The 22,109-nt window shown below is 58.3% G+C and overlaps 6 protein-coding genes across 6 annotated transcripts; 4 read left to right on the forward strand and 2 right to left on the reverse strand.

Annotated features, from left to right (window-relative positions):
• The first annotated feature begins 56 nt into the window (after positions 1 to 56).
• Positions 57 to 1,978, forward strand: CONPUDRAFT_104150 (SRF-TF-domain-containing protein). The gene is made up of 3 exons (XM_007770275.1): positions 57 to 644; positions 719 to 732; positions 806 to 1,978. Exons 1-3 carry the CDS (start codon positions 248 to 250, stop codon positions 1,637 to 1,639), a joined length of 1,245 nt encoding a protein of 414 aa, XP_007768465.1. The 5' UTR covers positions 57 to 247; the 3' UTR covers positions 1,640 to 1,978.
• A 2,545-nt stretch (positions 1,979 to 4,523) lies between these two features.
• CONPUDRAFT_165259 (uncharacterized protein) lies at positions 4,524 to 11,776 on the reverse strand (the record flags this gene model as incomplete). The annotated part of the gene is made up of 8 exons (XM_007770276.1): positions 4,524 to 5,453; positions 5,652 to 6,426; positions 6,780 to 8,277; positions 8,339 to 8,438; positions 8,501 to 8,601; positions 8,676 to 8,814; positions 8,909 to 10,182; positions 10,271 to 11,776. 8 exons carry the CDS (start codon positions 11,774 to 11,776, stop codon positions 5,222 to 5,224), a joined length of 5,625 nt encoding a protein of 1,874 aa, XP_007768466.1. The 3' UTR covers positions 4,524 to 5,221.
• A 671-nt stretch (positions 11,777 to 12,447) lies between these two features.
• On the reverse strand, positions 12,448 to 14,416 carry CONPUDRAFT_123914 (uncharacterized protein). The gene is made up of 3 exons (XM_007770277.1): positions 13,613 to 14,416; positions 13,113 to 13,555; positions 12,448 to 13,050 (listed from the first exon to the last, which is right to left on the reverse strand). The coding sequence occupies exons 1-3, from the start codon at positions 14,189 to 14,191 to the stop codon at positions 12,579 to 12,581; spliced, it is 1,494 nt and encodes a 497-aa protein (XP_007768467.1). The 5' UTR covers positions 14,192 to 14,416; the 3' UTR covers positions 12,448 to 12,578.
• A 1,370-nt stretch (positions 14,417 to 15,786) lies between these two features.
• CONPUDRAFT_165261 (uncharacterized protein) lies at positions 15,787 to 17,617 on the forward strand. Its single transcript, XM_007770278.1, has 2 exons — positions 15,787 to 16,110; positions 16,394 to 17,617. The coding sequence occupies exons 1-2, from the start codon at positions 15,886 to 15,888 to the stop codon at positions 17,141 to 17,143; spliced, it is 975 nt and encodes a 324-aa protein (XP_007768468.1). The 5' UTR covers positions 15,787 to 15,885; the 3' UTR covers positions 17,144 to 17,617.
• Positions 17,618 to 19,277: 1,660 nt separating this feature from the next.
• CONPUDRAFT_143972 (uncharacterized protein) lies at positions 19,278 to 21,278 on the forward strand. The gene is made up of 4 exons (XM_007770279.1): positions 19,278 to 19,455; positions 19,641 to 19,692; positions 19,880 to 19,997; positions 20,052 to 21,278. The coding sequence occupies exons 1-4, from the start codon at positions 19,307 to 19,309 to the stop codon at positions 21,134 to 21,136; spliced, it is 1,404 nt and encodes a 467-aa protein (XP_007768469.1). The 5' UTR covers positions 19,278 to 19,306; the 3' UTR covers positions 21,137 to 21,278.
• A 240-nt stretch (positions 21,279 to 21,518) lies between these two features.
• Positions 21,519 to 22,049, forward strand: CONPUDRAFT_153582 (uncharacterized protein; the record flags this gene model as incomplete). Its single annotated transcript, XM_007770280.1, has 1 exon — positions 21,519 to 22,049. The coding sequence occupies one exon, from the start codon at positions 21,519 to 21,521 to the stop codon at positions 22,047 to 22,049; it is 531 nt and encodes a 176-aa protein (XP_007768470.1).
• Between the last annotated feature and the right edge of the window lie 60 nt (positions 22,050 to 22,109).

A 22,109-nucleotide genomic window follows, 5' to 3' on the forward strand; every position in this document is an offset into this window, starting at 1 on the left:
AAACAAGCAAACACACCAGTCGTCTTTTTTTGATCGTGGACAAGACACGACCCGTTGACAACTCTCCCTTTTCCACCTCCTTCCAACTTCAGCGATTCCTTTTAAGGACCAGGTCCGCACCGTCGCTGCCACCGATCTCGACACAGTCGCGCATATCGTGCTCGCCGTCGACAACACCTCCTCTCCTCTCCCTTCTCTCCTCTCAACGGTCAACAGCCCCACGTCGTCGCCGTCGTCAGGCTAGTTTATGGCCTTTCGTTCCCAGACCAATAACCCGCAATCTTATCCGTTTCACCAACAACAACGCACTTCCATTTCCAGCCAAAACCAGGAAGACTCTCAGTCTTCCCCTGCTATGCGAAAGCGTCAACGTATTGAAAGCGACATGTCCAACTCCGTAAACCCCCAGTCCGCTACCAACCCCCAGCAGCCCGGCCAGCCCATGCTCCCCGGTCAGGTCCCGCAGCCCGGCGTCCCCGAAGACGGCTTCATCGCCGACCAAGATGCTGCCGAGAGTGGCGGCGACGAAGACGAAGATGACGAGAAGCCCAAGTCGGACAAGAAGGCTGGTAGACGCAAGATAAAGATTGAATTTATTCAAGACAAGTCGAGACGCCACATAACGTTCTCCAAAAGGAAAGCTGGTAAGTGATCTATGTGTATTTCCTCAGGGGCTTTTGTGGACGCGTTTGCTCATCGTGTCCCGCGTGTCTCACAGGTATCATGAAAAAGGTATGCGCGTCATCACGATCGACCGTCGTCCCTGTTGGCGCTTATCTAACACACATTCCCTTTTGCTTCGCAGGCATATGAGCTGTCTACCCTCACTGGCACTCAGGTCCTCTTGCTCGTCGTGTCCGAGACCGGTCTCGTGTACACCTTCACGACCGCCAAGCTTCAACCCCTTGTCACGCAGCCCGAGGGCAAGAACTTGATTCAGGCATGTCTCAACGCGCCTCACGGCGGTGTGCCCTCATCGCTCCCCGTCGGGGCCCCCATGGGCCGCGCCACTGGGCCTATGACCATGCCCGGACCCACCAATCTCCCCGGTGGTCTCTCCATCCCTGGTGGCCCCGTTGGCGGTCCTGCCGCTGGCAAGGAGGAGAATGATGACGAGGGTGATGATGAAGCTGCTCATGGTGGACGTGCGACCGCCGGTGACAAGCGCCGTCGTCGGTCGTCCAACGCTGCCCAGGCCGCGTCTTCGCGAGGTGGACCTGGCTCTCCCTCGACGCCTAACAGCACGGTCCCGCCCCTCAACATCCCACAGTCGTCTCAACAGCATCAGCAACCTCAGGGTCCCCCGCCTCCGCAGATTGCCCTTGGTTCCCCCACTAGCCCACACCAGCACCATACCCAGGTTCCCCAGTCCCCCCAATACACTTCACCGACTGGCGCGTACGGTCATCCGCAGCAAGGACACCACGGGCCCGGTGCAGGACACGCAAGCCCGACAGACCCAGGAATGTACGGCGGGCACATGATGCCCCCTCCCGGACAGTACTCTTACTCTCCGGGTGGTGCTCCGCCACAGGGCGGGCAGCCTTTAGGTGGGCTCGCCGCCGCCGCCGCACAACAACATCAACACTGGGGTGCTCCGCCGCCGGTAGGACAAGCAGGGCATTACACGAGGAGATAAAGGGCGGGATCTCGGACTGTTGAATTGTTTATTCTTTCCTGATTCTTTCTTGTCCTTGCGTGCCGACCTGGGTCGTGCACCACGCGCCGTTATGCATCTGTCCTTCTTGCGCACCTTGTTTTCACGCTTACAACAACAAATTTGTACATTAACCCAGCCCTGATCCCCCCTCTACCAAGTGCTTGTTTTCTTCTGCCCCCCTTCAACCGCCCTTGTGTTTGTTGCCTCACCTGAGATGCTTGGCTGACGATTCCTGCGTTGTGTTGTTTATGTGTTCTTGTTCTGTCAGCAAGATAGCGAAGTGAATCGTAGGCTCTGCTACTGAAAATGCAATCCATGTATACATCGACTATCTACTATTGGTGCGATAAGGGAGCGGAGCGGACATGATCGTCGGTGGCGCGGGTAGATCCAGGGAAGCTACTGGAAGGCCATTGGTCTGGTGCTTCATCACCACAGCGGAGGAAGTGAGGGGACCGGGAGAAGGAGGGTGAGGAATCGACATGATGAGAGGATGAGGAGCATGGCGTGGGGTGGCGTGGGGTGTTCCGTGTGCCGCCTGGTGGGAGGCGCAATCAGCAGGCATTTGGCAATGGCAGGAGCGAGCTAGAGCTTATGTTGGCTGGGTAGTATATGGCACATGTCTATGCATAGGACGTGCCGGTGCTATTGGCGGATGCGCCGTTGTAGCCCATGGTAGATCAACAAAAACACGCGACGCGACGCGTCTCACTGACTTTGAGACAATCAACGAACTGCGAATTATCACATGGACCATCACGTATCATGGCCGTGGACATGACTGTGACCGAACCAGGACTGGTACCATGGGGAAGGGCGTGCGCGCGCCTGAAACGAGTAGTGATTCGATGTTTGCTAGTTTTGATGTGCGCTGAGATGCGATCTGGAGACTGAGGTGGACATATGCAGATGCACCGATGCTCTGATTTGGAATGGTGGGATGCTCAGCGGGTGGAATCGCGGACGGATATGGGTCTCGGGTCCCCTGAGGCAGGCATGGGGCGCTGCTCCGAGTGAGTCGAGGACTCGAGGCTGCATAGGAGGATTCGCCATCTTCGGGCTTCGAGAGTCTGTCTAGCTGCGCCGACCGGTGTGCGGTTCATTTTTACGCGCATGACCGGTAAGTCGTATTCAGATATTCAGGGAAGACACCGTGCGGGTATCATGGGTTGAGCAAGGGCAGACTATAGTAAGTGCTATACAGTACATGGGCTCTTCGAAGGTACCGACCGGTCTTCGACTTCGATGCAGACGAGCCAAGGACTAACACGCGCCAGGACGCCGGGGCGCAGCTGGAGTACTAGTGACAGAAATAGGCCGGGAAGACTCGTCCGCTCGTTGGACGGTCCGGCATCCAGTCAAAGTGCCAGAGGAAGAAAGCGACTTCCTTATTATGTGTGTGTGTGTGTGGCCAGGGGGGCAGACCGTGGACGTGGATAACGCCTCACAGGCTTCGCGCATCGCGACAGACCAGACTTGGACAAGTACTCATGCAGGTCGGATGGAAGCAAATAGTAGTCGTGCCGTAGGCGGAGGCGGCGCTCATCTTGCGGCAGCGCCAGTCCGCGTCGAAAAAGGAAATGCCGCACTAAAAAGAGGACGCACTGAATCGAGATCATCATGGCCACGAAGGGCAAGCTTCTAGGGCGCATCTTCCTCTGGTTTAGGAAGGGTTGGGAAGGGAAACGGAAGAGAAACGAAGCTCAAGGCACGACGGTACCGTTGGGAATGGAATGGGGATATCTCTGGATTTGTCGGCGGCGAATTTGTCTAAGGACCTTCGGTGGACAGAACAAGACGGCGCTGTTTCCCAGCGATCGGATACATGGTTTAATTTTGGCGTCGGCGGGGTATGTACACACGACGACGATATCGCTAGCGCCGCAGGCTCTTTGTTCTTCGACATCCACCATGAAAGCAGCTCGTCTTGGGCGATAGTGCGCTCGCTCAACATTCGCGTTCCCCGGAGTCGCCGGTTCTTCGACATCTTGATACCTGTCGTTATGCGCACTAATGGCATGAAGGCCCAGCTCGCTGTCTGCTCAAGATCGAGAGGAAGATGTCATCGCATCGAACTGCCGGCAACAACAGTCTTGCAATCATGAAATGCTTCCGCTGGGCGTGGTGTCAGTTGCCGGGCCGTCCTCCTTTGTCCACGATTCTCAACACAAACGCTCTTTCAGCTGATTCCGCCTTCTGATCTTTGAAGTAGGTCGCGGGGCCCTAACGGACGCACCGCCGCGACTGCAAGCTAGCAACAAATGCCAAGCTTTGAGCTGCGCGGGGCCAGAGGACCTGAGCTGCCCATACCAGGATACGAACGGTACCCGTGATGGACGCCGGCAAACCATGGCTATTGGCCCATGGCGAATCAGAAGGCCGCCCGCGATGCAGGCTCTGCTGAGCAAGCAGAGAAGAAGCTGCCCTCTAGTTGCTCCCCTGTCTGCTGTCCGCTGTCCGCCAGCCAATTTCATTTCAAAAGGAAAGTAAAGTTCGGCACTCCCTAATAGACTCTGCAGGCTCTGGCGAATCGAGGTTCGAGCTCAAGATCCCGATCACCACAGGCCACCACAAGCAGGGCACCTGCCAAATGCGTCTCCTCGAACCGCGGAGGCTTATCTACTCTCGCATCTCCACCCATTTAGTTCAGTGGCTTCTCCAAAACCGGGAGGCTCGGACAGATGTCCTTCGATTCTTTCCAAGCATGGGATCCGGAGGAGAATGCAACGCTGCGGGCCTGCCACGGCGGCGTCGCGGAGTCTCCTCATTTGGATGTTTGCTCCCTCGACCTTTCGCTCTCCGGGTGACGTCGTCCCGAGGTGAATTCATCAGACTTTGGCAAGTCGATTTGCACAAGGTATCTGGTATTACATCGTATTACATATGTTACAGTTAAAAGGTTATAATAACAAGAATAGCTATAACAACGCGTCATTATCGACGAGGTATAATGTGGCATAGAAGGACAAACAAACAAGAATAATAAGCTTATAAGCAAGAGGCGAATAGATATCATTAAGAATAAATGGATAAATGAGTAGCACAAGTGTCCATGCGTGTCGTAAACCAATGCGCTGACGTGCTTGATGATGATGAACAAATGACGGGAAGAAAGACGGAAAATGAAGATAGCGATGAACTTTGATTAGATATGTTGAACTTTGTGGCCTCGAGCGCCCAGTGGTAGACGGAGGTTCGCGAGATGGACGGCAACGTTAGCGGGGCTAGTGCCATAGCTGGCGAACAATGCCCAGCAGGGGGACACCAGGGCCTGTCAGCATTGGCGCTTGGGACAAGTCACCCGCCCACTGGCCACCCTCTCCAGAGCATCGGCGTCGTCCCAAGCCAGCTACCTACAGCCACTACTGCCTCCTTGCCCTGCAGGCGTGGCTAACCTAGCTTTTTAGCTTCCGCACCTGCCATTCCCGTCCGATCGTCGCCGCCGGAGCTTGTGACAATGACGAGGGAGACGCGCGTCCCGGGCGGCGTGTGGCGAATGACAGAGAATTAATGAGCTTCATAGCTGCGACAACGAGAAGGCGGAGAAGAAATGGAAGCGAGCTAAGGTTTCCACGCGACGAACACGCGTAGCGACCTGCTCAGGCGAGCCCATGGCGGCTGCAGACCGGGGTCGGGCCCCTGCGAGGATGCGTCGGCGGACGCGGCGTACTCCCGCCAGCGCGCGCACATGTTGTCGAACACCTGCTTCTCGTATGGCGGTGGGCCGGTGGGCGCCATCCAGCCGAAGCGGTTCTCGAGGCCAGATCCGACAGCGATGTGCTCGCGCATGTCACTGTGGATGGAACATACGTCAGCGATGCGATCTTGACTTCGACGGCTCAGCCACAGGGGTCACTAGATTTTGGCTTCTAGCTTCTACACGGCCCCCGTACGTCGACGTTGGCGTCCACCTTTGGGCTAGTGCCGAAACGTGCACTACTCCCAGAGTGGCCAGAAAAATAGAAAAAATAAAAAAGCAAGAACAACTCACATCTCAAACCGCACGAGCAGCGCATCGAACTCGGCCCTCGTCAGCTCTCCGATCTGCTGGCCCACACCCACGTTATCGATCGACGCCGACGCCGACAACCCCTTGCCTGGCTGGCACCCTTCCGTCTGGTACCACTCCACCCACTCCCACATCGCCTCCGCGCACGACACGATTTCCTTCACCCGCAGATGCAGATGCAGTGGCAACGTGCGCAGATCGATCTCGAGCTTGTCGTTCGGGAGCCGCGTCTTGAACAGCGCCAGGTTCGCAGGAGAAACCGACGGGCTGCCGACCGCGCTTCCACCCTCCGCCCCTGCGAGAGCAGACAGCGCCGACATGTCACCGAGCGTACTTGCGGTCGAGCGCGGGCTGCCCGGGCCACCGTCGCTCGCGCCCACGGTGCTGCCCTCCCGACTTTTGTTGCCCGACAGAAGCTGGTTGAACGACGCCTTGTGCGACGGCGAGAAGGCGGTGAAGCGCACGTCGTCGAGCGATACGTACGGGCACGCGCCCATGAGCAGCTCGAGCTGGGAGATAATCGTTTGGCGGTCGGGATCCCACGGCGCAGCCGCTAGCCTCCGTGGTCCAGGCCCAGGTTTGAAGGCGGAGGCGGTCGGCGTAGCGCTCGTTTGGGTGTCTTCGCCGTCGTCCGCATCATGAGATCGCTGCTGCTGCTGCTGCTGCCGTTGTGGCGGCGGCGGCGAAAGCGGCTCCCCCGTCGGTGAAGTGCGGGGCGGTGGGAACTTGAAGACGATGGGAGGGTGCGTCCGCACATCTACCGAGGACAGAACGACGTCAGCTTCATCGTAACCAATGACGCAGGCGACGCAGACTATATTAAGCGCAGGATTCTGCTCTGCGAATTGTCGGCGGCGAAGGTAACGACGGGGGGTCGCAAGGGAATCAATCCACATGCGAAATATCAAAAAGGAGGAGAAACCATGTGCATTGTCTGCTCTTTAGCTCCTCGGGTTTCGAGAGCTGAGACGCCATCGCGTGGAAGTGGCCAGCGCACTCAGCAACCTCCCTGCTCCAGGCGCTTTAAACGCCAAAGGCCGTTGCCCATTCCCCATGTCCCCTTCCCCAACCCACGACGACAAAACCAGAGATGAAGACACGGCGACTCACCCTTGAAATACAAGCCCATCGTATTCGCCAGCAGGCTCAGCGGCGTCAGATTCACGAACCTGGACGCATGCATCTCGTTGTAGATCGTCTCCAGCACCGTGTGGTCCCGCGGGTTCGGCGGCGGCGGAGGTCCCGTCACTGTCGCATTCACAGCAGCTCCAGCGTCGCTAACCCGGTCCGGGTGGTGGTCGCCGCTGCTCTTCCCTTCGCTCGCGCTCTCTCCACCAATAGACGCGCCCGTGCGCCGCGCCTTGCGCAGCAAGTTCACGCTCGTCCCGCCGCTCGCGACGGAACGCGTGTCCACGCTCAGCCGCATGCGACCGGAACTTGACGAGGGCGCGACAACGGCGGTGGTGGCAGCGGCGGCGGCGGAGGTTGCTCTGTCGCCGCCTGCGCTTGTCGAGGCCTTGCGCTTCCGCGCACCCGGATACGCGGCGAACATCGGCGGGTTCACATCAATGTCGCTGATCACTGCCTGCGCAGCCGCGTTCATGCCTGCCTTGGCCGACTTCGTAGACCTAGCAGAGGCAGACACAACGGAGACGGCGGAGCCCGCCGTCGAAGGTCGTTTTCCAACGGGTGCTTGCGCATGCGGGATAGCAGGGGAAGAGGAAGCGGAGGCAGGCGACAGGAACGGCAGTGGCGGAACGGTGGGGGACCCGGTGGAGGCCGGGCTCGATGCGGACTTGACCAGAGCGTTCGGGACTGACAGCGACGAGTGGCGGGTAGGCGGGTGAACGACGACTTGCTGCTGCCGCTCGCTGCTGCTCGCCCCTGGCGACGTTGCCGGGCGTTTTCCGGTGCGCGATGCTCTAGCACTGTCACCATTGTACCGCCTGCCGCGGTCGATCGCGAGCCCCGAGTCTGAACCGGCGCTCTCGCGTTTGGCTTTGCGCCGCTCGCGCTCGAGGTGTTCCCTCTCCTTCTCCGTGTCGGATGTGGGCTGGATGCGGACGTGCGAGCTCGACAGTGTGAACGACCGAGCGCGCAGGATCGGCTTTGGAGGTTTCTCCTGCTGTGACTGCTGCTGTTGCTGCTGCTGTTGCCGCCCAGAGGAGGGGGGTGCACGACCGCTTAGACTGCGTCTCAGGCCAGTCATGCCCATCTGGTGCGCGATGCTGCTCGTGGCACTCCCGACGCTCATGCGCCTCGAGAATCGGCTGCTCACGGGCGAGCCGTCGAGATACGCCAGACCGGGTATCGAGTCCGTCTCCTCGCCATCCGCTGCCTCGTCTCCACGCGCTATCCCAACCTCGGCAGCCTCGGGCCCGGGAGTCAAGGACGAAACGGATGCTTTGGAGGACGAAAAGAGCGACGTCGTCTCCGTGTAAGCGTCGCTCGCGCTCGTGTCCTCGTGGCGCTGGCTAGCCTTGCTGTCATGCGCTTCGCTGTCGCTTTCGACGTGGGCGTCCTCGCCTTCGTTGGTCTTGCCTGGGAAACTAAGGTCGTCTTCGATGATCTCGAGCGCAGCGCCAGGTTTCATCACGCGAGTAATTTCCTATTCACAAAGGCGGTCAGTTTCCGCATTCATCAGCAAATTCTTAGGACAAAAAGCATACCTCAAACAGATCGTCCCATTTGTCCTCTGGCACACCGCGTGCGATGCGCTTGATGTGCACGTAGTCAAATTCCTCGTTGGGGAACGGCAAACCTTCAAGGCTGTCGCGCATGGTCAGCAAGAATTTCTACAGACACGTAAGAAAGGAACAGTTGTAACGCACAAATTGTGCTGCTCCCACTTTATGCGTGCTGAAAGCCCCGATCCGATCGTGTTCAGGTTCGGATGCAAGGGAACGACGTCGAGTCCTACAAAGTGCGAGTCCTAAAAAGCGACCAACAGAAAGAAATCAACAACACTTAAACCTCCATCTTTTTTCCAAGGGCGAACGGACTGACCTTCCAGACGCGGGCGCACTCCATGATCCAGGTTCCCGTCCCGCAGCCAATGTCGAGTACTTTCGCGGGGGGCGTCTCGAACACATGCCACGTCAAGCTGCCGCATATCTGTCTCGCCCACAGCGTCTCCCAGACATCTCTGTTGTTGCGAGGCGTTCACATTATCACCCAAATGGGAGACATAGAAATTAAATTCAACAACATAAACTATAGCCAGGGGGAAACAAACTCACAAATCGACAACCGCACGCTCGTACGAGCGCGGGTACGGCGCCGCCCTGCGCGGCTCGGGGTGGTGCATCCGCTGCGACGCGTCGAAGCCGCCGTGCACGTTCAACACGTGCGCCGCGCTCGGCGCGCCCTCCCCGACCGGACCCGTGCTCATCCCGTCCGCGCCTCCCATGCCCATGCCCGCGCCCGTGTCCCCTCCTGCTCCCACCGCGCCCGCAGCGAGATCCCTCCCGTTCGCCGTGTGCTTCACAAATACATATTCACCGGCCTCCGTCCGCGGCGTGACGGCCGTGCTCGCGTCCGCCGACGCGCGCTGCGATGCGACAGCGCACCCCGGCTCGCCGCCCGGGCGGGGCACGAGCAGCGGGCCTTTGAGCGCGAACTGCAACGCACGCGCGTCGAGCGTGGCACGCAGTGAGGAGAGAATCGCGCGATCGGTTGTGTTGAAGCGGGGCGCAGTCGTTCCTGGCCCCGGCGCTGGCCCCGGCGAGCCGTGCTGCTGCTGCTGTGTAGCCGAGACTGGGGGAGGCGGAGGCAGCGCCTGGTTCTGATACTGATTCTTGTTCGGTGCCGCCGCCGCCTGCGTGAGCACCCTGTGGTGCACGCGCAAGAGCGGGTGCATCAAGTGCGCGTGCTCCTGCTCCTGAAACTGCGACTGCGACCGCGCTTGAGGCGCCGTCCGTGGCCTGGTCTTCGCGGCCGCTCCGGTCCGAAAAGGCTCTTCCTGCTCCTGCGTCTTCTCCTCGTACTGCGAGCGCGTGCGCATAGGCGCCGGTGAGCTCGATCGCGGCACGGTCTCTTGCAGCGTTGCCAGCCCCGGTGAGGCTGGCCCGGTGGTAATGGCGGTGAGCGGCAAGGACAATGCTTTGCCGTGCGCGCCGTGAGAAGGCGTAGGCGAAGGGGGAATGGAGGACCGGGACTGATCCGAAGGCAGGGGAGACGAGGAGGGGAAGGGACGAGGTTGTTGCGGGGAGGGTGAACGCGAATTGCTGCCGCCGCCGCCTGTGCTTGTCGGCGAGCCCGGCCTCAGGAAGGAAGAAAAGGCCGAGGGCGCGGGCCCCGCAGAGGGTGCGCGGCGCTTTCGGAAGGGTGTACGGAGAGATGCGAGGGACGAGGGAGAGGTAAGGGTGGGAGAGGCGGAAGCGGTGGCTGATGATGATGATTGGGCATGGGTCTGCGACTGGACTTGGGGCCCAGATTGGGAGCGGAGAGCGGAGAGCGGAGGGGGCGCCTTGGAGTTGGAGGAGGCGGATATGGTTCGACGGCGGAGGAGAAACTGGCGGGTGCGGGTGGCCGTATTAGCCATAGAATGCGTCAATACTCATCGCGATGGGTAAAGCATAAAACGGACGTGTGGAACTTACAGGAAGTGAGGGTTTGTCCTTTGCGCCTCCTGCGCTGCTGGGTGTGTCGGGAAACGGCGAGCTGACGGGGCTGGGGTTCGCGCTGCCGCTTAGAACGTGCTGCGGGTGTCTCGGCGGGCGCGGCGGAGGTGAACCAGTGCCAGACGTGTTGGGATTGATCTTGAGGGGCGACTCACGCAGCTCGAGCAGGGGGGACGACCCTACGCTGAGGCTTGTCCCGCGCGTGAGCGACGTTGCGGACCCGATTGGCGTGTGGCTGTAGAACCCGTCCCTGCCGTCCTCCGCGCTTGCCAGCGCGGAAGCCCAGGTGCGCATGCTGAGCGCGTCAGAGCTCATGTTCATGTTGAAGCTGCTAGCGTGATAATGACTGTTGTTCCCGCTCGAGTCTATACTTGAACTCGTGCGCGGGCGTGCAGCTGCGCCGCCGTAGCCGTAGTCTGCGCTGGCACTGAGCGGCCCGCTGAGCGCGGCGGCCTTGAGGAGGGACGCGTGCTGCGACGAGCTGGGCACCGACGCGACAGACACAGACGAGCGCGGGCGCGCCTCGGGGAGGAACTCGGGGTCGATGGGCGAGTCCTCGCCGCCATCCCCGTCCACCTCGTCCTCGGTCGTCGTCGCCGTCGTCGCGCTCATCCACCCTCCTCCCCCTCCGCCGCTTCCCCATCCACTGGCCGGCGCGCTTTCCCATCCCACCCTACCCACGGGAGCGGTGGCGGAGCGGGACTTCCGGGCCGCCACGGGGGAGGATGATGAGCGCGAGGAACGATGATAGGCAGCGCTGAGCTCGTCCACGGCGTCCCCCGCTTCATCCCCGTCCGCGTCTCCGTCCTCGGGCACATCCTCGTCCTCATCTCTGTCTCCATCCGCATCTACATCCTCGTCTTCATCGTCCTCCCCATCCGCGTCCTCGTCGGGCGCAAACCCGTGCCGCCGCACCATGTCAAGGGACAGCGAGAGCGTGAGGCTCGTCGGGCGCGTGCGGCGGGACGAGATGGAGGACGCGCCGCCGGGCGAGGGTGCGCGTGCGCCGTCGCGCAGGTTCGGATTGGGTCTGTAGAGATAGCTGCCTGGGCTGCTCGAGTCGTGGTCGCGGTCGCCGCGTATGCGCTCGCCGCTCGCGCGGGCGCTCATGCTGCGTGTGAGGGAGGCGGAGGACGAGCTGGATGGGATGCCGGCACTGCCTCGACCGAGACCCGGGGGCAGCTGGAGCTGGGACTTGTTCTGGAATGGGGACGTCGACTTGGAGGATGGGGAGGACTGGGGCGGGCGGAGGAAGGCGGGCTTGAGCCAGCTGGAGGAGGGTTCGGGGGAGATGCCATCGGGGTTGGTCGAGTTGGCCCGGCGGAGAAAGCGGGAGGTCGCGCTCAGCTGCTTATCCTTGCTCTTGCTCTTGGTAGGCTTCGGCTTTGGCGTGGTGGCGGACTTGCGTGGGGTGATCGGAGAGGTGGATCCAGAGCGAGGGGGCTTGTTGGGGTCGCGCAGGTTGGTGGGGAAGGGGGCGAGCATGGCGCCGAGGGAGAAGGAGGGAGGAGGGAAAGAAGCTCAAGTCTGAGGGAAGCAGACCGTCGGCGAATACGCGGGCGATCTAACCGATGGATATGGAATACTCCCCCAACACTGCCTGATCACGATGTCCGCGTCTTCGTCGTCCTCAGTCTGCTCGCCGACCCTCGTCGTCGTTGTCGTTCAAAAAACAACTCGCAAGCTTAAATTTTGATGCTGCTGATGATGACTGAGCGAGAGAAAATGAGGGGAAAGAACACAGATATAAAGCCGCCGTCGACGATCGAATCCTCAGGACGCGCACCGGCCGACCTATCCGGACAATCCGACAACCCGGGGCATATTCACCCCCTTTTCCTGCCCATCCCTCCGCTCCCGCTCGCCCGCCCGACAGTCACCGGTCCCAGTCAATGGCCAGTCATGCGCAGCCCACAGAGCCCGCGCGCCCAAGTTCCAGATCTAGCAATAATCGAATCACCCGTCCGGGATTACACCTTCTCCGGCCCTGACAGATTGGCAACTGCCTGACAACAACATCACCATATGTATGTCTTCATCTGTCCTAAAGCTTAATCCTCCTCAACCGTGCGTCACACGACACAATCAGTAACCCAGGCACAAAGATGAGTACCGCCCTGTACTGCCACCATCACCATCATCACCCTGCGCGCTGTCAATCCATAACTTTTTTGATTCTGCAGAAAGCAAAGAAGAGAAGCAAAAGCAGAAGGAATCAGCGATCCGATAACTCGTCCCAACGTCATCCATCGACATCTCCATATGTCCATTACGCCCCTAACCCGCTTCACGCCTCCCCGTCCTCGCCTTCGCCCTTGCCCGTCTCATCCCGAATCCCGCCCTCGACAAAGCTCATGATCCCACTCAAATCCAACAACTTCACCACCTCCTCCGCCTTCTCCACATCCATCTCGCCCAACACCCCATTCACGCTCTCCAGCGTCCCCTCCGTCAGCGCACCCTGCAGCTCCTCGGGGAACCCGCTGAACACGTCCCACCGCATCTGCAGCGCCTTGCGCACCTCCTCCACGTCCAGCTCTTCCACGCCCTCTCCCTCCAGCCGCAAATCTTCGGGCGGCGGCCCATCGGGCACGTTGAACGTGATGCTCTGCGATGGGTCCTGCGGCACCAGCTGGATCTGCTCCCGCTCCGTGCTCGCCTCCACCTTCGACGCAGCGACGCGCTGCACGAGGTGCGCGAACGTGTCCTCGACGTCTTTCACGAACACGTTTACCGCACGCGGGTCGCCTTGCATCATCCTACGATAAAAAAAGTATCAGATCAGCCTGCAAACATTGAGCAAACCAAGCTAACAACGCACTTGCGGAAAAACACCTGGATCCCATCCCGCCCGAGCTTCTCGCCATACTGCAGCAGCAAGCTCTGATGCACGCACTGCTTCGCGTACTTGCTCTCTCCGTCCCCTTCCGCCTTGAACGCCTCGACGAGCAACGCGTCGCTCGCGCCGGGCACGACCACTTCCCGGTGCGCCTGGATGTACCGGTACGACGGCTCGTAGGCCCACAGCGGCAGCCGCGCGAACTGCGCCAGCGCGGGCGTCAGCTCTGGTAGATCGTCCAGGTCGTCCGCGCCATCGATGGTTGCCGCTGCCGTGGCCGACGGAGGGGAGGTGGAGGATGACGGGGCAGAGGAGGAGGAGGCGACGGGGTTGAGGGTCTCGTATGTCGTCTCCGTCGTTTTAGTGGTCTTCTTCGTGTCGCCTACACTCGCAACGGGCTTCGGCTCGGGCTTTGCTGGTATGTACTGCAATGTACAGCGCCGTTAGTATCTTCTCCCCTACATGGACCATCACGAACGCACCTTGCTCTCCCACCCCTCCCTGATATCGTCGCTCGTAATATGCTTCTTCTGCTCGGCCTCCTCCTCCTTCAGCTCCTTCTCGAGCTTACGCGTATGCTCCCCGAGCCCCGTCTCATGCTTCTCCAGGCCCTTGACAAGCTCCGCGCCAATATCGAACCCGTCCCCCTTCGCCACCTCCTTCGCCGCCTTGGCCTCCTCCGTGATCTGCAACAACAGCGACAACATCATCGCATCATACGTCGGCTGCCCCGGCGCACTCGTCGGCGGCCTCTCGTCGCTCGGCCTCGTCTGCAGCCTCTCCAGATTGCCCTCCCACTCGCGCATCGCGGCGCCCTCGCCGCCGTCTGCGTGTTTGGCGCGCAGGGCGGTGAGGAGGGCGGAGACGCGCGGGGCGAGGACGTTGTTGCACGCGATCTCGGCGCGCAGCTGGGCGATGCGGGCTTTGCGGATCTCGCGCTTCTCGTGGATGTCGCGCTGCTTCCAGCGGACGAGCGAGCGCTTGTCGACGTTGGGGTGGCCCTCGATGTCGGAGTCGTCGGAGAGCTCGAGGGCGTCCCATTTGCTGTAGTTGAGCGGCATGGTGGTGTGTGTGGTGGAGGTAGCTTGGAGTTGGTGTGTGTAGATAGATTAGTGGCACTGGTGCAATTGAACGGATGGAATGTTCTCGATGGACGGAGAAGGCGGGGCCTGTCTCAGTGGCTCAGGTCTACCGAAATGCGCGATCGCTTTCCTCGTGGCCTTGGTGTCTGACAGGTGCAGACGGAACCACGGATGAGTCGGCTGATGTGGATGGATGGATGCCACTGTCAGGAGCAGCAGCAAGATCGATAACTTGAGCGTTCGTTCGGTCACCGGAAACGCTTCCATTGTGGTGCCACAAAGTAAATCTAATCTAATCTCTCCATCTAACACTCTCGATCTCTGTCAATGTCTCGAGCTTGATCCGTGCGTCGATGTGATGCTGCAGTGTGCACTGGCATTGACAGAAAGCTACAGAAAGCTTGATCAGTGTCCGCGGCGATCGATGTGATGCACGCAGCTGCACTCATTGACACAAATTCTGACATCCTTCCAGAGCATGTCCTCAGCGCTCCGAACACGACAGACCTCGACGTACGCGTTCTTTCCCCATCCGCCACTCGCCTGCAGACCATTATGCTACATCTAAGGCACCTACTGGTTGGCTAGTCGTGAATCCTCCTAGTGCCTGTTTACGCACCATGCCTCCCACTCCACAATGCCCAGTGGGCCCAGGCAGGCCAGCTGACAGCGCCTGCTGCAGCGGGCCACAGTATCACGGTCATCGTCTTTAATTTCCCACTTTAAATACCATACCGTACAGTAGATGGGAGCGGGTTCATCACCCTTTGTTATTCTCCTCACCTTTTCTCCCTCTCCCTCTCCTCTGCGGTAGTCGACGAGAGCATGTCAATCTTCCCTCAATAAACGCACTTCTCTCTCCGCCTCTTTGCATGATGATCTCCCCGGAATTCCTTAGATTCTACAAGCCCGGCCTGAGACGTGCAAGTCGATCGAGTGGCTAGCTGGGATCATCGGTCAGCCCTTCTCGTACGTCGTTCAAGGTCATGGGGTCTCCAGTATGATGGCAACTGTCATGAATTTGTCCAGAGCGTACGCATACGTCACCGCAGGACAGACGCTGATCAATGAGCGATGATCGTCGACGTCGACTATCGAGACGACTGTGGTCTTCAAGCTCCAAGCTCGAGCGTTATCGCAAACACGCTGGTGTCCTGAGGCCTTTGCGCCCTCTGCTGGAGGCCGCGCGCTGTCTGCAAGATCGGAACCACAGATTCGGATGCCAAAATACTTGTTGAGCCACCGACGACGTGGAGGGCGCCAGCAGAGCTGACTAGGACTGCGATCCGATGCACACGCGATAAAACATTCGGATTAGTTACCACCGCTGGGGCGTGCATCCTTCTTTTCCCGCCCCGAAGCCTGAGGAAGGAATGGGGGAGAGTGTGCGTGCCAGTGGACTAGGATAGAAGTGTGTGATGACGATGGCCTGTCAATATCGCCGCAACCCGCACGCTCTGAATCCGGCGCATACACACACACGACAGCACCTGATAAACACCTGTTGGCACACACGCTATCACATTAAACTCTCAACTTCACTTCTACTTAGCTCGTCCAGATATCGTCCACCTCAACCTCGCCCTCGCCTCCGCATTTCGTCAGTCTTCTCTGGCCACCGGACGAGTACTTACTGCCACTTTGTGCCCTGGTATATTCCCCTTGGAATTAACATGGCTTTGGCGCCCGTTATCGCCTCTGCTGGAACGCTGCCGCTTGAACTCGACGGAACCGCAATCGATCCAGAGCTCGAGAAACAGGCAGAGGCAAGGGAAAACAAGGACCATGCGGGTATGTTCGTGGGATCCGTCGGCGCAGGGGGAGCCTCTCCGAGCGAGTTTTCTTCTTCCTCCGAGTCTAGTTCGTCTAGCATTAACGTTGGTCTCGGCTTCGGCGAGGTAAGCGTCTATGTTACATCACTCCTTCCTTTTCTCTACCCGTCCCCTCCACCGCACCTGCCTGTGTTAGCACTCCACCGTCTCCAATATGAACCCATTCAATGTCCCTTTGCGTCATGTTGCCATAATCATTGCACCATGGCTCCTTCCAAAAACTTCCGGTCCCGCAGCCTACGTTTACTGACTAACTAATGCGTCTGTTTATACCTCTCTCGCTCGCTCACTCCGTGCCATCGTCGCCTTCATTATCATCGCCATGCACACCCACTTAATGCGCAAAAAGGCTGGCGGCCCCGGCACGCCCTTCATCACCAACCAGCGGTTCGAGTATCCGTTCCCCGACCCGCACCACAGCCCAACGGAAGACCGGCTCCTGTCCCTCGCCGCGCGTCCGACGCTGCCGTCTTCCGTGAGCACCGAAAGCTCCTCTTCGTCGTCATCACAGCCCAGTGCAGACACTAATGCTGGCGCTTCGTCCTCCTCCCCATCGCACTCCCCCGTGCAGACTACCCACGGCCTCCCCATCTCCATCCCCAGCGCCCTGTCCCCGCCCAAATCCACTGGATCCATACCAAATCCACTTTTGACACACCCATTAATCCAGCCGTCGCCACCACCACCGCCCACCGCGGTCGCTTTCTCGCTAAGCAGCCCTCCCTCCTCGCGGCTACCCCAGTCGCAGGCCCAGCCGCAGCACCCACTCTTGCGCACGCAGACGCCGCCTGTGCCGCCAGCACTCAAGCGTCGCTTGCAGCGATCGAAGTCGAAGCTGAACAGGAGCAGCACAGATGAGGATGTGCGCTCGGAGAGCGCGGCGTCGGACGAGGCTGCGGAAGCCGACGTCGAGGACGAGGTTTCGTCAAGTGACAATACCCATGACGACGCCCATGTGCACGCTCGTGGCGTGGCGAGCACGACGACGGTGCAAGATTTCAAGCTCGCGGTGTTGTTTGTCGGTGTGCTCCTTGCGCTACACAGTTCTGGGAAAGTCGTCTCGTGGATCTATGCGCTCGTGTTGTCTGCGTTTTCATGATTTCCTCCTTGCTTTTTTTCATTCTTGTGATACCCTAATGTCACCGCGGCAGCAAAACAAATAAAATTTGCTCGCCTGTACCAACACCAAATCCGAGGGACATGTGCGCTATGCATTCCCTTGTGTGTCCGTAAAGCACACCACCGTACACTCATACGCTCAACCAAATGTTTCACCCGCATTAATGCGGATTGATTTCGTCTATCCCGATCTATGATACGTACCGTCGATCCGCTCTTCGCATCTCGCTGTTTTCTGCCCTGGAACCCATGCCCATGTCTGATGATGACGACCTTCATACACGTCCCCGTCCATCTCCTTGCGCAATCCGTACCTTGCCATTACTTGCATGTATCATTTACCTCTGTTTTCCTGTCTTTTTCTTTTTCTTTTTTCTGGTTTTCTTCTTTTGTTACCATAATGTTATTCCCCTCAAGTCGTTTCGCATAGCACACACGGATATCTTCCTTTCCCCCCTTTTTTCGGTGTTTTCCATAGTGTCCTCCCCGGTTTTTTTTTTTCACCCTGGAGCTCTGTCATCTATGTAGGTCTACGCTACATATCCCTATGCACAGCGTGTCGCCGTCGCGAGTACACGTCTCGGGGCCGCGTTTTAATGTTCCCTTGCAATATTTGGAATTCATTTGGCGCATGTTATGTCATACGTGTTGTTTTCTGGTCAAAATGTATGTACGATTGATTCTTCAGTTGGAGTGAGAGACTTGTAGGATGGATGACGAAGGTTGGACGCAGTTCCATTGATTTATCCATGACCGACTCTGACAGATGGATTACGGTAAGGGCCGTTGATAACGCGATGAAAGAACACTTTCAGATAGATATGTTGGGATTGTCGAACGTTCAACGTTTCAACCTCCCACACTTGTCGCGCATCCTCCGCGCGGCGTGCTCTCCAAAGTCACCTTGTCTTCTCCACTTCCACGTTCTTCACTTAAACAAGCTGTCCATTTCTCGCGAGCTCCTTCAACCCCGGAGCATGTCAGCAATCCTTTGAGCACGATGTCGCGGTGTGTTGTTCATCACGGTGCCCTACACGTTCGTGAACAGGCCGTTGATTATTGCCGAACAATGCGACCATGCTACATGCATGTATACGGTCCTTGGAGGCGACACGCTGGCTAGCACTGAGCGCTTGAAGCTGAAGCTGTACCAAGCGTGTTGCGCTGCGCATCCTCGGCGCTCATGCCCATGAGCGGGGACTCGGAGTCGTCGTGCATGGCATAGCAACTCCGACCCCAGGACAGAGGCACGGCCCTTGTCAGAGATGCTGCTTTTCGTCGTAACACAGTTGAACATCCTCAGTCGAGTCTACGCACGAACCGATCTCGAACGGATCACAGCAGTTGGCTTTACTGTGAAGATGGTTTAGGCTTGGCTGGTGCATAGTCACTCGTATCTGCTATCCCATTTACCGCGAGCTATGGCTGGGGGCTCGTGGTTCAGCCCGCGGACATCTGGGCGCCTGGCTTGGTTGCATAGTACGTGATATGAATCATCCAATGCCATCTGTACATTCAGCTATCGGTCCAGGTCTTTCGAGGTCATTACAGGGGTCCGTCTTCACCATCACCAAGAATGTGGCGCTTTGGAACTAGAAAGCTGCATCTAGTCATTACCATGGCACTGTATTCTAGTGATAGTCCTTAACCCGGGATTTTCGCCCAGTTGGTCTGGACTGCCAACAATGATACTGATTCAGATACACAAACGCTCGTCCCATTGAATAATGCGACACTGATATATCGCATATATGCCGGAAACTTATGGAGCGTCACAGAGTCACGGAGGGCAAAGGATTGGACACTGGCAAGGGATACATCGCGAAAAAAGGCATGTCTCCGTCAACCTTCACGCGAATATTGTTTGCTCAATCATGGTGGCCTATCTTAAGTTTTAACAAGTAATATGTTTATGCAAAGAAAGTTGCAGCTGTCATGTATACAGGTCCTCGAGGGTTTATACTGTGATGCTTGCCCTCATTCACCACAGGAAGTGGAATTCTCGAAGCTTAAGCGCTTAATTATGAGCACCGAGTACAATCCTCCGGCCCGCTGGTCTTCCTGGGCTTCGTCTAATGTGTTCTGGCGCATGTCGTCACCGGTTATTATAAAATCTTCTCATGGCGGACATCTTCGTAGTGGCATGGCCTACCTAGCAGCCCTCCTCGGCTTTGTCCATTGGTTATCCTGTTTTGGCGCAGCCATAAATTCTCCTTTACCTCATATCCCACTCGTCGGGAAGTCGTACAACTCGACATGCCTCATTTTACTTGCCATAGTCCGCGGCAAGACGTCTGTGCACCCCCCTGACCGATCCCCCTCTGACCTCCTGCTCCCACTCCGTGTGTGCGGCTCGTCATTTGTGGAACACCGCTAACCCCGTGATGATGTACCGAAGCCTTCATGTTCACAGACCATTCAGAAGGAGAGGTTCTCTCTCATTTTCTCCATGCCTCGTGACGAACATGTACGCTTAGACATTCGGGGCCCGTATGGGCACGGCGTTCCGACAATGACGAGAACAAAGTGGTGCGTTGAGCAGAGGGGCTACAAATAGGTCTTTCTGGGCGGGGATTCTGCTTTACGAGTGCGGTGGTGCTCTCGCCTTGTTACCCCGCTCAAATCGTACTCGGTTTTACAGAAGCGCTGCACGATGTTGTCCTCCTACGCAGCTCTACTGAGCATTTTACTCACCGTCACGTCCACGATCGCGCAGGTGGTGACAGATACAGGCACAGGCGGCACCGCGATTGAGCTCGTACATCTCTTCTACGACGAGTGGCCGACGGGAATCGCGGTGTCGTCCACGGGGCGCAAGTTTGCCAACTACCCTGGTAAGATCAGGCTTGGTTCAGTATAGACAATCATGATGGCTGATGCAATTGCAGGTGGACTTGATTACAATGACACGAACACGGGCAACAACGGAAAATACACCGTCGCAGAGCTCGTTACCAACGCCACGGAGTCGGCGTACCCGAGCTTAGAGATGAATAGCCCGCCTGGGGGAGCCATCAACTACACAACCAACCCGCCGACCGCCGCCGGTTACGCCGACTACCTCATTGGCGTGCAGAGCGTGGTGATCGACAGCGCGGACAGGCTGTGGATCGTTGATACCGGCCGCGTACTGAACGAGAACGGCACTCTCATGCTGGCCTCGTACGGTGGGCCTAAGCTCGTCGGTGTCGACCTAACGACGGACAAGGTCTTCCAGACGATCGTCTTCCCACAAACCGTCGCGTTCCCCGACTCATACCTGAACGACGTCCGGTTCGACCTCCGCCCGAACGTGACCGCAAGTGGGCAGGGGATTGCGTACCTCACGGACTCGAGCGTCGAGGGGCGCACGGGCCTCGTCGTCGTCGACCTCGGCACGGGCGAGTCGTGGCGACACCTCGACTACACGACGTACGTGCAGGCCGACCGGCAGTTCGTCGCGTACGTCTGGGGGAAGCAGCTCTACGCCAACTCGCCGGGCAATCCGTTCGGGTACATCACGTTCGGCGTCGACGGTATCGCGATCTCGGCTAACGGCGAGGACCTGTTCTTCGGCGGCGTCGGCACGCGGTACATGTACTCCATACCGACGTCGTACCTGCGCGACAACTCGGTCAACTCGGACGCGCTCGCGCAGGGGGCGGTGGTGACGCGCACGCAGAAGGGCGTCGCGGATGGGTTTGAGACGGACACGAACAACTTCATCTACCACGGCAACATGGAGCAGGAGGCCATCTCGTTCTTCAACCCGGCCAACGGGACGGACCAGATATTCGTGCGCGATCCGCGCATTAATTGGGTCGACACGATGAGCGTTGCCACGGACGGGTACCTGTACTTCACGGTTAACCAGCTGTGCTTCGGTCCGCTGATGTATCCCGGCACGGATACGAGGCAGAGGCCGTTCGCCATGTTCAGGGCAAAGCTGCCGAACAATGGCACGAAGATCGGGGTCAACGGGACCACAGTTTGAGCCGGGATGATGTTGATGATGAGTGGAAAGAGCAGAAGGACCTGCAGACGGGGTGCCAAAATAAACGTCATTTTTTTTCCTTTGCGCGTTTTTATCATTCGAACTTCGAAGTTTTTCTGTGCCATATCCTTGCATCATTGTTTGGCGGGCAACAATGCAGATGTACCATCCGCTAATCCACTTGCATACCATCGGGTCGACGACATGGTTCATAGTCAGTTCATGTCAACTAGTTGGCTTGTTTGCTCCAAAATCCTCATCTCTATACATCTTGACGTCGTGTAGCGGCCACGTCTCGGTCGAGCGATACTACGGCGTCCGGATACACAACCTCGTATGACTGTCGTCGCCGTCGCCACATGTGATTCATGATCCTCTCAGTATGAGTTCAAGATCTGGTCCTATTTTCGTTTATAAGACCGCGTACATCTCCTGCATCCACAACAGCCAGTCAAGTATCCCCGATTCTATAGCTTTGACTGGTAGTCAGTACTACGCGTACCTCATCGCAATGACCAACGAAGCCCTCAAATCACACTACCTCGCCTACATCGCCGCAATCAGAGCCCACACAACAGACGGGTCCTGGTCACTTGAGCCCTATGTCGCCGACCAAGTGCTGCTTAACGGGCAACAAATGACACGCGCTGACTACGAAACCATGATGGTTCGAAACACATACGCGGATGTCCCCGACCTACAAATTAACGTGCTTTCCGTGCTCGCGTCCGAAACAGAGGTTGCGGCGCGTCTCCAATTCGTGGGCTCGCCCGTGAGGCAGTTCCTGGGCTGGACACCCAAGGAGGCTGGCGGAGGGGAGAGGGTGTCGTTCGCGGACAATTGTTTTTATCGGTTTGAAGGAGGGAAGATCAAGGAGATCCACAGTATTATTGATCCACCGAAGCCCCTGTAATCAGCTCAAACGGCCCCGAAAATCCATGACCGTTGTCACAGTACGGTAGTAGGAGCGCGC

This window comes from Coniophora puteana (assembly GCF_000271625.1).
Source record: "Coniophora puteana RWD-64-598 SS2 unplaced genomic scaffold CONPUscaffold_6, whole genome shotgun sequence".
NCBI lineage: Eukaryota > Fungi > Basidiomycota > Agaricomycetes > Boletales > Coniophoraceae > Coniophora > Coniophora puteana.

Excerpts from the sequence above, each read along its gene's own strand:
- CONPUDRAFT_104150 (XM_007770275.1), top strand. The coding sequence starts at position 248 with ATGGCCTTTCGTTCCCAGACCAATAACCCGCAATCTTATCCGTTTCAC.
- CONPUDRAFT_123914 (XM_007770277.1), bottom strand. The coding sequence starts at position 14,191 with ATGCCGCTCAACTACAGCAAATGGGACGCCCTCGAGCTCTCCGACGAC. Across the intron at positions 13,556-13,612 it reads GGGAGGGGTGGGAGAGCAAG|TACATACCAGCAAAGCCCGA; the intron begins GTGCGTTCGTGA and ends TGTACATTGCAG. Across the intron at positions 13,051-13,112 it reads ATCCAGGTGTTTTTCCGCAA|GATGATGCAAGGCGACCCGC; the intron begins GTGCGTTGTTAG and ends TTTTTATCGTAG.
- CONPUDRAFT_165261 (XM_007770278.1), top strand. The coding sequence starts at position 15,886 with ATGGCTTTGGCGCCCGTTATCGCCTCTGCTGGAACGCTGCCGCTTGAA. Across the intron at positions 16,111-16,393 it reads TTGGTCTCGGCTTCGGCGAG|GCTGGCGGCCCCGGCACGCC; the intron begins GTAAGCGTCTAT and ends ATGCGCAAAAAG.
- CONPUDRAFT_143972 (XM_007770279.1), top strand. The coding sequence starts at position 19,307 with ATGGCCTACCTAGCAGCCCTCCTCGGCTTTGTCCATTGGTTATCCTGT. Across the intron at positions 19,456-19,640 it reads GCCATAGTCCGCGGCAAGAC|ACATTCGGGGCCCGTATGGG; the intron begins GTCTGTGCACCC and ends ATGTACGCTTAG. Across the intron at positions 19,998-20,051 it reads CAAGTTTGCCAACTACCCTG|GTGGACTTGATTACAATGAC; the intron begins GTAAGATCAGGC and ends ATGCAATTGCAG.